This window comes from Trachypithecus francoisi, unplaced genomic scaffold (assembly GCF_009764315.1).
Source record: "Trachypithecus francoisi isolate TF-2019V2 unplaced genomic scaffold, Tfra_2.0 Lachesis_group1, whole genome shotgun sequence".
NCBI classification, from domain to species: Eukaryota; Metazoa; Chordata; class Mammalia; order Primates; family Cercopithecidae; genus Trachypithecus; species Trachypithecus francoisi.
In genome coordinates, this window is record NW_022681454.1 from 104,467,766 (window position 1) to 104,480,759 (window position 12,994).

Here is a 12,994-nt window from a genome sequence, read left to right on the forward strand (position 1 = left end):
TTCTCATGCATCAGCCTCCTGAGTAGCTGGGATTACACGTGCCTGCCACCACACCCGGCTAATTTTACTGATTTTTAGTAGAGACCAGATTCCGCCATGTTGAACAGGCTGGTCTCCAACTCCTGACCTCAGGTGATCCACCTGCCTCGGCCTCCCAAAGTACTGGGATTACAGGTGTGAGCTACCATGCCCAGCTCCTCTTAACCATTTTTAAGGGTACAGTTCAGTGGCCTTATACATTCACATTGTTGTGTAATCATCAGCACTATCCATCTCCAGAATTCCTTTCATCTTGCAAAATTGAAACTCTGTACCCATTAAACAACAACTCCCTGTTCTCCCGGCTCCCATCCCTTGGCAACCACTGTTCTGCTTTTTTTCTATGAATTTAACTATTCTAGTTACTTCATATATGTGGAATCATATAATGTTTGCCTTTTGTGACAGGCCTATTTCACTTAGCATAGTATCTTCATGGTTCATCCATGTTGTAGCATGTTCCAGAATCCCCTTCCTTTTTCAGCTGAGTAATATTCCATTGTATGCATAGACCACATTTTGTTTATCCATTCATCTATCAATGGACACTTGAGCTGCTTTCAGTTTTTGGTTATTGTGAATAATGCTGCTTGAACATGATTGTACAAATATCTGTTCAAGTGGCTGTTTTCAGTATTTTGGGGTATATGATTTTTAATGAATTGCTGTACTGTTTTCCCAGCAGCTGCACCGTTTTACCATGCATCAGCAATACACAAGGGGTTACTGTTTCTCCATGTTCTTGCCAACACTTGTTTTGTCCTTTTTTTTTTTTTTTTTTAGTAATAGTCATCCTGATGGATATGAATAGATCAGAGGTTTTTAACATTATACTGTGATGGACGTTAGAGATTTCATTAATCTCCTTAATGGCTCCCAGAAGGTTGGCAAAGATTCCTTCTCTGACCTTTGTTTTACATATTGGCCTTCAATATGCATTCTTAAGGAGAAAGGTGTTCATGGCTAAAATGTTTGCGAGTCCCTCACTGAATGATTTCTGGGTTGCCTTCTCTCAAAACTGATGATCCTGATTAAACAATAAATGCTTTTGCCAGTCTCTTAAAGTAGTTGAGAAACTAGGTGTCTTAGTTTCCCTTCTGTGAGAGAGAAGAAACCTGTACTGGAGAGCAGTGAGCTTGTGTGTCTGTGGCCATCTCTGATTCACACATGTGCCCCTCACAGACAGGTGCAGACACAGGGTTGGCATGCCTCTGGCCTTACGTACAGCCTCTTTGGGGAAAGGTGTAAGACACATTCACATGTTGGAGTGAATTAAGCACACATCCATTGTGAAATCACAGGGCTGGGTACCGCTTAAAGAATATTGATCTTGCACTGGGCAACACATAGCAACTGCCCTCCATTTCCCCTTTTACCTAGCATCACAACCACCAGTACTAGAAAGCAGTTAATCTGCTCACCAAAATAACAGAGAGAGACTTTTGTAGCATTTTTTCCACTCAGGAATTGACTAAAAACTCTGGCTATTAGCTCCTTTTTTTTCTTACTATCCTTTTCAAACTAATAATGTGATTTCTCATAATTTTAAAGTAACTTGAAGCTTACACAAAGTTTGTCATAAAGGTTTCTAGCAACAAAACCAGTCATGACTTCTTGAGAACTTTTTTCTAAAATAATTTACAAATTGAGGCTTATGAAAAAATAGCTCTGTCATTCAAGTGTTCATTTCATGAGTATGAAGTATCTCCCTTGTGCTAGATATCTGGGCAGGTGAAAAGTAAGATGCGATTGCTGCTCTTGAGAAACCTACTGTCTAGTGGAAGAAGTACAGGTATGAACAACTAATTGTAATGAAGGCACAGACAGCCTACCTGTCATATCTGGGATTTGATCTGAAACAGATGAAAGTTTTAATAGTTTACATACCTTGCCTTAAAGTATGGTTTCTAAATACTTAAGATGTGATATGACATATAGAGTGTGTATGTATCTTATGCTAAGGAAAAAGGGACATTAAAAAAGCTTATGTTAAAAAAAGATATATGTATACATTGTACTGCCTTTATGTTTATGAAATTTGTATTTACCGGAAAATACTAGTTGGCCTGCAGATAGGAGTGTGCCTAACCACCCTATATTGGGATTTGTGGTAACAGTAGCTTGTGAATCTGAAGTGGATGATGCAACAGCACTTTTGAAAAGGTCTCTCCGTGCTATCTTGATTTCATCATCTAAAGTTGGTATTGGCAAAGAGAAGATAAGTGTTCAGATAACATAACTGAATATCCCAGTTACCCTGATTTGATCATTACACATTTTAGGTAAGTATCAAAATGTCACATGTACCCCAAAAATATGTACAGCTATTACATATCAGTTTTTTAAAGAAAAAAAGGTTGGTATGGTAAGCTTTTCTATTTCAAGTGTATCATTCATCTTTCACCTCTGGGATTTCTCCTATGCTCTGGTTGGTAAATAACTTTTATTCTGAAATCAGTGAGATTCTTGTGATATGAAATAGTCTATAACCAGTTAAGTTTTTATTTCTCTGTTCTGTTCACATCCTGGGGACTAGGCTGGCATTACATAACTGAGCAACCATTGGTGGTTCACACCAGCTCCACACCCAGTTATTTTCTTTCAGTATTCCTGCACAAAAGATCTGCTATATCTGTAAATCACTAGAGGCACAAAGAAGAAGTGATTACCTCTACTAAGGGTTGGGAGAAGTTTCACTAAAGAAGATGTGGTGTCCATATTAGATTATGAAGAGTTGAAGTCCATGAATTAGCAATGAGGGAGCAGGACATGTCTGGCAAAGGAGACCACATGAGCAAGGGCACAGAGCCATGAGATAGCACAGAGGAGGGAGACGTGTGGTGTGGCTGGGGAAGACTACAAATCAGGTTACTACCGTCCTAAGCATTTGTTATTTAGCAGTTACTTATTGAACAGCTATCACGTTCAAGGCATGTGATAAGTACTAAGGGATACAAAGACCAAATCAATTTCAGCCATTAAGGGATTTTAAATCTAGGAAACAAAAAACCCCAAGCTATTGTGATGTGCCAGGCACCACTGCAGGTTTTTGACTTGTATTAACTCATTTAACCGTCCCAACAACCCTTTTGCCCCTGTTTTATAGATGAGGAGACAGCCTGCTGAGGTTAAGGAATGTTTTCCATCTCCCCACTTAGCACACAGGCTCTGGAGTCTGGCCCTTGCCTGTCTCGGTGCTGTTTCAGGCTATTGCCCTCAGACCCCCATGTCTTCCAGGGTCAAGAAAGGCATGTGAGCAGGCAGCTTGAGCTCCCTGTCACGTGTAGACAGAATAATGTGCCTTCCCCAAAGGCAGTTATGAGAATCAGAGGGGATAATTTATGAGAAGTGCAAGCTCTCTGAGAGTAGGGGATTTTGTTATGTTCACCTTACAGGGTAGGTGTTGAGTCAATAGGCTGTAGTCAGTGAAGGAATGAATGCAGTGGCATGCCTAGTGTGGTGCTGTAAGTGGTAGTTTTGGTCCATCCCTAGGGGAGCACAAGTCTTGGGCAGAGGATCAAAAGCACATACCTCTGAGAAGCCAAGTGTTTTTGTCTGTAACCTTTGATCATTCAAAGGGAAGCATTTTCTAATCTCTGCATTTTTTTACCCTGCAAAGGCTTCCTTGCTGTCCAAGTTGTGGTATACTCCAGTGTATCTACCTGGCTTTCAAGAGAAACATAGCACTTCTTGTTCTGTTTGTAGCCCCAAACCAACATGTAACCAAAAGCTGTGAATGAATAATCACTTGAAGGACTCCAGATTTTATTCAGGAGGAATAACTGGAAACCATAATCATGAACTTCCATATCTGTCATAGGAAAGAGGTTGGCTTCAGCAGCAATGAGGGATAATTCTTTCAAGAAAGGAATGAAGAAAGAAAGAAGTTAGATAGAAAAGAGATTTTTAAGGTCGAAAAAAAGCAGCTGAAGAATGTGTGTAGGACAGCCTTAGGAGTTACTACACTTCAAGACCTGGCTGTCTGCTGGAGGAAGGAACATGACCCTGCGGGGATGATGTTTGAGTTTTACTTTAAGAAGATGAAACAAATATCTGTTAAGGGTTGGGAGAGCTGAGCTTGGAGGCTGAAAGCCCAGCTGGTAGGCTATTGTTAAAGAGGTAAGATGCCCCTAAACTAGTGTTCAGGGTGTTATGTGGTACTAAAAGGAATGTTAAACTAAGTGATAACACTATATTCAGTTTAAATGTTTATTTGATACTGTAACTTACCATATACACCTTTCTTTCTTTCTTTCTTTATTGTCTGTATTGGATATTCCTAATCAAGATACTTCTTTCTTAATATTTGATCTTATGGTTGCCAAAAAGATTAGAGGAAGCCATTGTTTTTCAAACTAGGGTCTTTGGGGATCTAAAACTTACCTTAAACAAAATCTTAAAATTTGCCTCTTTTTGGATGATCCTGGAATTAATATAAATGTATTCTGGATGATTTGAATGTACCAGGCATAATGAGATCTGAGATACCCATGCCCTTATGTGCATTTGTGTTCATATTATTTGTGCCAAGTGAAGCCACAGTGTCTCCTCCAAGAACATTTTGCCATGAGTTGAAGAAAGAAAAGTGGTGGGAGAATGGAGGAATTACAGGCACTTGATAATGTTGTTGTTAGGACTTCGAATGCTAAAGAATGGAGCCTCACAATGGTCAGTACGGTATTTATATTGTAAATGTGTGTTGTCCGGATTCTTTGGAAGAATAATTAGTTATAGGCATAATGGTAACTGTGATGAATTTTCCTCTTCCAAATATCAAAAACAGTCATATGCTCATTTAATCCAGATTTTAATATCATAATTGTCTGTTTCGAAAGAACAAACTACATAACTGTAAAGTGACACTTCGTTAAAATTGACATTTGACCTTGGAGAACTGGTTAAATAAAATTAAATGAGATAGGATAGGCCTGGTGTCTGGCATTTGGAATGCACTCTCTATGGGAGCTGGTACTAGGGCTGGCAAACCTCAGTGGGCTCTGGTTTCAGTTGGTTGTGGAGTCTTTCAAGGAATTTCTTCTCTAGGAGATTCAGGATTTTCTCTCAGCATTGTGGCCTGGGGAGAAGAAAGGAGGATCAAAGCTCAAAGGTGGTGGTTAGTCAGCCAGGAGCAGGCAGGTGACCATCAAGGATCTGTACAGGGGATGGTACATGCAAGTGTGGCCAGAGGTCAAGGCTAGAAGAGCACTATTGCAGAGAAAGGGGCTGGAACAAACATAATCAGGGAAGCAAATGCAGGGCTTGACCTTCAAGAAAGGAATTAAGAAGCAAGCTTTATGTAAGAGTGATGGAGCAAGACCCTGATGTGAAGAGTCCCAGGCAGGAGGCCTGGTGGGGCTTGACCTTTCCTTGGGGAATGTGTAGGGGAGGAGTCTTCCCAGTAGTATCTTCAGGATAGCGTCTGGAACTTTCAGAGAGCAACAGGAAGACTTTGGAACTCAATTGGTTTAGAGCTTCTCAGTGGTTTGAGGAGATAGATGGCAACCCAGGAGTGGCTGGTGTAGGCAGGGATAGGGATCAGGGCCAGCAGGTTATTTTAGGGCAGTGCTCAGCATCTGGGGGTGTTTTTAAAAACAGGAATGACTAGGCACCACCCCAGGCTAGAGGAATTCAAATAGCTATAGGTGGGGCCTGGGTTTTGGGCTTTTAAAATATTCCCAGTTGTTTCTAATCTGTGCCAGATTGGAGCACAGATCTTAGAGCAGTGGTTCTGAAACCTTAGTGAGCATCAGAATCACTTGGAAGGCTTGCTAAACCACAGCTCACTGGGCCCTACTCAGAGTTTGATGCATTGGGTCTGGAGTGGAGTCTGAGAATTTGCATTTCTAACAAGTCCCTGGGTGATTGTTGCTGCTAGTCCATGACCTACACTTTGAGAACCCCTGTCCTAAAACCACAAAAGGGTTAGGGTGTTCTGTGTTGCTTTTGAGTCTATAATACTGACATGGAAACTGTCATTTGTCTGGGTAGGTGCTCTTGTTTATCAAGTAATTTTTGCTATTACTGTGACTTTGATTGAAGCTGAAGGATTCTTGTTGAGGGTGTGTATTAGTTTCACTTAGTAGCTCTGGGGCCTTAGACACGTTATTTAACCTCTCTAAGCGTCAGTTTTCCTCATCTATAAAATGGATTAGGGTTGTTGGATTAATCAGAAATAGTTTTGGAAAATGCAGATTATGAACCTGGCACATAGTAGATGCTCAGTACGTTGCGCCTCTTATTTTTGCTGCATTTGGCTTTTCAAACGCTTCTTTCTGAGGGGAGGTAGAGATTGACTTCTGTTGGTGTCTTAGCTCTTAGAGATCTCATAGAAGAAATAAGACAAGTGCACTCATAATTCAGAAATAAATGATGTGGCCTTCAGGTGGCCTATGGCTGGTCACCCATGCTTAAGAGTGTCTTAGCCTTTCGAACCAGTCTGGGATAAAAGTTGTGCAGTTTTTATGGTCCAAATGAGAGAAAGGAATAGCCTACCTAATATCTTGAGTCCATCTCTGTGATGGCGCATTTAGACTAACGGCACCAGCAGGAAATGAACACCAACTCCATGTGGATAGATTAATCAAAGAACATTGGACCTATAATCCTGTGGATATTTTATTAAGCATCTAATATGTACCAGGCATCAGGTTTGTATGTTGTTCATGCATTGATTGCTCACTATGGGTCATGGGTCAGGCACTGGGGTTTGTAAAGATGATTAAGACTTGAGGTTGCCCTTAGAAGTTGCTGACCTTGTGTCTCTAGGGTATGACTGTAAGAAATGATGGCAAGGAACCTTGCACTTTTAGATTGGGTTGATCTCTGCACATGGGTAAAATGAAAATGCTACTATAACTTGAAATCACTTGAAGTTATACTATAGTGGTAGTTTATTGCAACACAATAAATTGTGACCTGCATCACAGAGATTTACCATAAAATGGAAAAATTTAAGGAGAATTAAAATTTCTCGTTTGCCTGTATTTTCTCCTTTCAGACCTAACCATATGCACTTTGCGTTCAAGCAGGAGTGTCCTTTCTATCTATGTCTGTGAAATGTCTACACTATAAGTTTTCTTTTGTGTTTTCCTGAAGCTTTGTGAGATAATCAAGGAAAGAAAAGCTAAAGTAAAAAGAATTTTTTAAAAAAAGTCTGCCAGGAATAACCATTTACAACATACAATTGTTGCCTTCTCACTAGACCAGGTATGTAAGTGTAGGCATTTTGGAGAGTCTGAAATTATAGAAAATGCTCCAGCCTTTAAACTGAAGTAGGAAGAAAAATTGAGCTTTCCAACCATGATGGGAAGGGAGATCAGAGGCACCTCATTCTAACTCTCATTTGGAGTTTAGGCACAACTGATCAGCATTAACGGTAAAATAGAGACCAAAAGACTGACAGAACAGACTCTTTGTAGAAACAAGACCTAAGGTCATGCCAGGCAAGTATTAAGTCATGCCCTGCAAACCATACTCTTGTTAAACAGATTTTTAAAATTAACCTACTATAATGTGGCTTACTTTCCACCTTCTTGTATACCATCATGTGACAGCAGACTCCCTTTTCTTAGTTTAAGCATTCTTTTGTACTGACTTCAGGTCTTGAGACAAAGCTTAATTCTTTCATCCAATTGCTAATCTGAAAATCTTTGAATCCACTTATGACTTGTAAGCTCCAGCTTAAAGATATCCCACCTGTTTAGGCTGAACCAATGTTTACTTTCTATGCATTGATTTCTGATGTTACCACCAGCCCACCTCTGGCACTCTCTCTCAGGACATCTTGAGACTGTTATCTGGGCCATCGTCACTCACTGGCTCAGAATAAATCTCTTTAAAATATTTTACAGAGTTTGTTTTTTCTGTTAACACAGGAGAGCTCATTAGAGTGTCCAGGTTTTTTGTTGGGATTGGTCATGTAACACTCCTACCTGGCAAGTTTGAAAATTCCATACTCAGAAGGAAAGCAGGTATGCATCATAAACTGCATTGTTTGCACACACAGTCTAGGCACAGCAAGGCATACTTACCAGGGAATGCTGAGAACCCTCCTGAAAGATCTGAGTTCCAGATGCCAGCCAAGGGCCAACCTTGCTAACAGGCCTTTTTCTAAAGGTAACAGTCTCAGGCCTGCCATGTTAAGTCTTTTCTGCACAAAATTTGCTCTTGTTTTTTACAATTTATTGAATTGGAGGTTCAAATTTGCATCAGATGATTTGAATCGTTGACTAAATGGGCCTTGGTCCATTGCCACTTAGGGGAAAACCTTGGTTTGGATCGATGAGGGTTTTGCTTTTGGGACGTTGTTTTACTTTGCTACCTACCTGCAGCCTGTGGAATGTTTCTGCTGATGGGCTGGTTTCCTGCTTGCCTCTGTCCTTGTATCAAGATAACTCATCCCCCGTTGTTCCAGTTGCCCAGTCCTGGTTGTCAGACTTTTTGGTCCTGGGAGCATTTTCATGCCTTGGTTCCCAGACAGTGCTGATGCAGCCTACGGGTGCACAGGCTCAGACATGAGCCCACCGTGTGCTGCTTTCTCAGGGAGCCATGAGTGCAGTTGAAATAACCTTGCATTTAAAACTTGTCTTACCAAACTGTTCTTTGGAAATCTTGCCTTGGGATTTGAACATCTTTGCCTTTAGGTTTTGCTCTTTTTTTTCTGTTTCTTTTACTCATTGGTTTTCTGCTTTTGAGTTTTGGTTGCCTGGCTTCAAAAATCTTATATCACAACCATGGTTTGGGACTATTTCTGTCATCTCCTTGTTCTTCTCTGGGCAGGTTCATTCCAGATAACTTGCCCCTCTCCTGCACACTGTTGGTGTCATCGAGGTTCCAAAGCAATGGTTTTGCAGGGGGCGTCTCGGATCCTGAGGGGCATCTCAGTTCTACTGTCCTCTTGCATCATTTATGATTGTATTAGGTCATGCCTGTCCTCTTGCTTCTGTCCTGAACTGATTGACATACACGTGCCTGTAAGGTGATCAAGGTGACCCAATGGTTTGCTTTTAGCCACAATACCTATTCCATGATCCTTGCTGAAGCTATTGCCAGACAGTGATGAAATAGGGATTGATTTGTCACTCACTGTGACTGCGCTTAGCTGGCTGTGTGTGAGCTTGGGCAGCTTCACTAAACATACCCTGGACCCTAGGATTCCTCCCTCAGCCAGGGTGGCATGGTGAAGGCAGGGAATTGCCCATCCTAAATTAGCTGATCCCAAAGACTTCATTTTCATGGGAGTCTTGTCACCAAATAGCCCTTGGGGACACGAGTCTTTTTGCCACCATTATTAGCGTTTGAAGTCTTACCTATTGCTGATTTAAGAGCTGCAGAAGAGAAGGGCCAAGAGGCCAAGCTGCCCCAGGGGCTCCAGCTCCAAGGAGAAAAGGATGGTGGCTGGGGAGTGGGTGCTCTGGGAACAGGCTGCTAAGCACTTTGAAATATGGCTAGTGCCACTGAGGAACTGAATATTTAATTTTACTTAATTCCAATTAATTTAAATAGCCACATGAGCTAGTGGCCCCTGAATGGAACAGTTGCAGTGTTAGAATCAGTACAGAGAAGTATCTAGAGTGTAGCCTTCAGGACTTTGATTCAGATTCCGGCTCTGCTGTCTACCCATTGAGTGACCATAGGGGCGCTTCTTAACCTTTGACAGTTGTTTGGAGAATTTGTTGTATTCAATATAAAGGTTTTAGAAGAGTGCCTGGCAGGAAGTGTGCATTTAGTTAATGTTGACTTATCATATATGTTCACTCAGTAGTTTGAATGGAATGATAGTAGAATTCATGTGGAATATGAAATGCCACTGCTTTTTGGGGTGGGGTGTGTGTGTGTGTATGTGTGTGTGTGTGTATGTGTGTGTGTGTTATGTTTTCTTTCTTTTAAAAAGAAATTGTTCTTTTGTTGCTCTAGGTTGCTGCAGCAGCTGGTCACACAGTAGTGTTGGTAGACCAGACAGAGGACATTCTGGCAAAATCCAAAAAGGGAATTGAGGAAAGCCTTAGGAAAGTGGCAAAGAAGAAGTTTGCAGAAAATCCTAAGGTAATTTCTTATTATTGATGTCTTTAAGACAAGTCCTCTGATTGCTTTACATTTGCAGGGCAATGGGGGATTTCTGGCTTGCTTTCTTTTTCTTTTTTTTTCAGTTTGTTGGTGTAAAACTCACTTTTCCGTAACTTTAAACCAATATAATAACGTAATTACTAAACATTCAGGGGGTACTGATTACAAAACAGGAGATGTAAATAACCATTTTGTTGGGTGGGATTTAAGGTTGAGAAGAAAGCTTGTACAGGTAGTGAACTCATTCTAGAAGAACACTGAGAATTTGGAATTGAAGAACACTTGTTTTGCTAAAAGGATGGAAGAAGAAATGGGAAGATAATTTTTATACTACAAGTTAAGAGAATGATATAATAAATATGGTATTTATAGAAACTAAGAGTGAATAATTCTGCTTTCCAGGAGCAGAAGAGATAGAAGAATTTGAGGAACTCCGTAGAGGTTGGGAAAAAACAGCATGGTGGGATGAGAAGGAGTCGGTGACTGAGGGCCATGCTGCTTTTTCGGTGCACTTTCACTTAGGAGTTTGCATTTAATTAGAAGTACAGCACAAATCACCTAAACAAATTTTAATTTACCTTTGTCATCTTGTTAAAGTTGCTTAAGATTGATTTCCTTGGGGCTTGGATAGAATTTCTCGCTGTATGCAGACAGAGAACAGTACGCATAGGGCATTTGTTGTTTCTCACTTCAGTTATCCAAGGTGGTATATCTAGATGCTTTAAAAAAATTTTTTTATTATGGTAGAATATATATAACATAAAATTTGCCGTTTTAAACTATACAATTCATTAGCATTAATTACGCCTGCACATTCATACTTCATGTAAGTGGACTCATACAATATTTGTCCTGTGTCTGGCTTATTCCACTTAGCATAAAGTTTTCAAGGTTCATCCATGTTGTAACATGTGTCACAACTTCATTCGTTTTTTTTTTTTTTTTTCTGAGGCAGAATCTCGCTCTGTCGCCAGGCTGGAGTGCAGTGGTACAATCTCAGCTCACTGCAGCCTCCATCTCCTGGGTTCAAGCAATTCTCCTGCTTCAGCCTCCCAAGTAGCTGGGATTACAGGCGTGCACCACCACGCCCAGCTAATTTTTGTATTTTTAGTAGAGACGAGGTTTCACCATGTTGGCCAGGATGGTTTCAGTCTCTTGACCTTGTGATCCACCCACGTCGGCCTCCCAAAGTGCCAGGATTACAGGTGTGAGCCACCACGCGCCAGCCAACTTCATTCCTGTTTATGGCTTAATATTCCACTGGATTATTATCATATTCCAATTCAATATTCCATTGGATTTATACCACTTTTTTTTTTAACCCATTGTATTAGTCTGTTCTGACATTGCTAATAAAAACATGTCTGAGACTGGATAATTTATAAAGGAAAGAGGTTTAATTGACTCATAGTTCCACATGACTGGGAAGGCCTCACAATCATGGTGGAAGGTGAAGGAAGAACAAAATCATGTCTTACATGGCAGCAGGCAAGAGAGAGAGCATGTGCAGGGGAACTGTCCTTTATAAATCACCCCCCATGGAGCCCATCCCATGGCATATGGGGATTATTACAATTCAGGGTGAGATCTGGGTGGGGACACAGAGCCAAACCATATCACCCATTCATCTGTTAATGGAATTGGGTTGTTTTCACCTTTTGGCTATTTTGAATAATGCTGCAGTGAACATTGGTATACTATTGTTTTGAAGTCTCTGTTTTCAATTCTTTGGGTTATATACCTGTAAACAGAATTGCTGGGTTGTATGGTAATCCTATATTTAGCTCTCTGAGGAACCACCAAATTGTTTTCTGTAGTGACTGTACTATTTTACATTCCCACCAGCAGTGTACGAAGGTTCCAATTTCCCCACATCCTGGCCAACACTTGCTATTTTCCGTGTTTGTTTTGTTTTGTTTTGTTTCTTATTGTAGTCGTCTTAGGTGTGAAGTAGTATCTCATTGTGGTTTTTTTTTTTTTTTTTTTTTGGAAATGTGGTCTTGCTCTGCTGCCCAGGCTGGAGAGCAGTGGCGTGATCATAGTTCACTGTAGCCTTGAATTCCTAGGCTCAAGCCATTCTCTCACCTGTCCCTTATATTCTTTTTTTTTGAGATGGAGCCTCGCTCTGTAGCCCAGGCTGGAGTGCATTTGCACAATCTCGGCTCACTGCAAGCTCCATCTCCCAGGTTCATGCCATTCTCCTGCCTCACCCTTTCGAGTAACTGGGACTACAGGTGCCCGCTACCATGCCCGGCTAATTTTTTGTATTTTTAGTGGAGACGGGGTTTCACCATGTTATCTAGGATGGTCTGGATCTCCTCCCGAGTAGCTAAGACTGTAGATGTGAGCCACCACACCCAGCTAATTAAAAAAAATTTCTTTTTAGAGACGGAGTTGTACTGTGTTGCCCAGGCTGCTCTCAAACTCCTGGCCTCAAGTGATCCTCCCACCTTGGCCTCTCAAAGTGCTAGGAGTACAAGCATAAGCCACCGAGACCTGCAATCATTGTGGTTTTGATATGCATTTTTTTTTCCCGATGTCTAGTGGCCTTTAAAAGCCAGAGAGGTGACGGTGGAGATAATTTTACCTTCTCTTGGATGAAATTCAAAGAATAAATATCACAGGCAGATTAATGTTAGAAATGCTTGTTCTTTGGTGCTGTAAAGAAATAGCACTTGAACATAAATTTAATTTCCTCAGCAAGGCCACTTTTACTTTTTGCAGAAAGGGTACACTCGCCAGCAGTATTGCCACAAGAGTACACTGAACAAAGGAGACAGGGTCATTTATCACATGACATGTCTACTTTACTGCTGTGTCCGGTTTCTGTTGGCTGGAACAGAACTTCACATTCAAATGTATTTGTCTTGATTGGCTAGCAACTTAGAAC

The 12,994-nt window shown here is 40.9% G+C and overlaps 1 protein-coding gene across 1 annotated transcript in view; it reads left to right on the top strand.

The window, feature by feature from the left end:
* Positions 1-12,994, top strand: part of HADH (hydroxyacyl-CoA dehydrogenase) — a 45,674-nt gene that overhangs the window by 9,410 nt on the left and 23,270 nt on the right. The window contains exon 2 of the mRNA XM_033214951.1: positions 9,955-10,083. Coding sequence (XP_033070842.1) covers positions 9,955-10,083 — 129 coding nt within the window. The remainder of the gene's footprint in view (positions 1-9,954; positions 10,084-12,994) is intronic.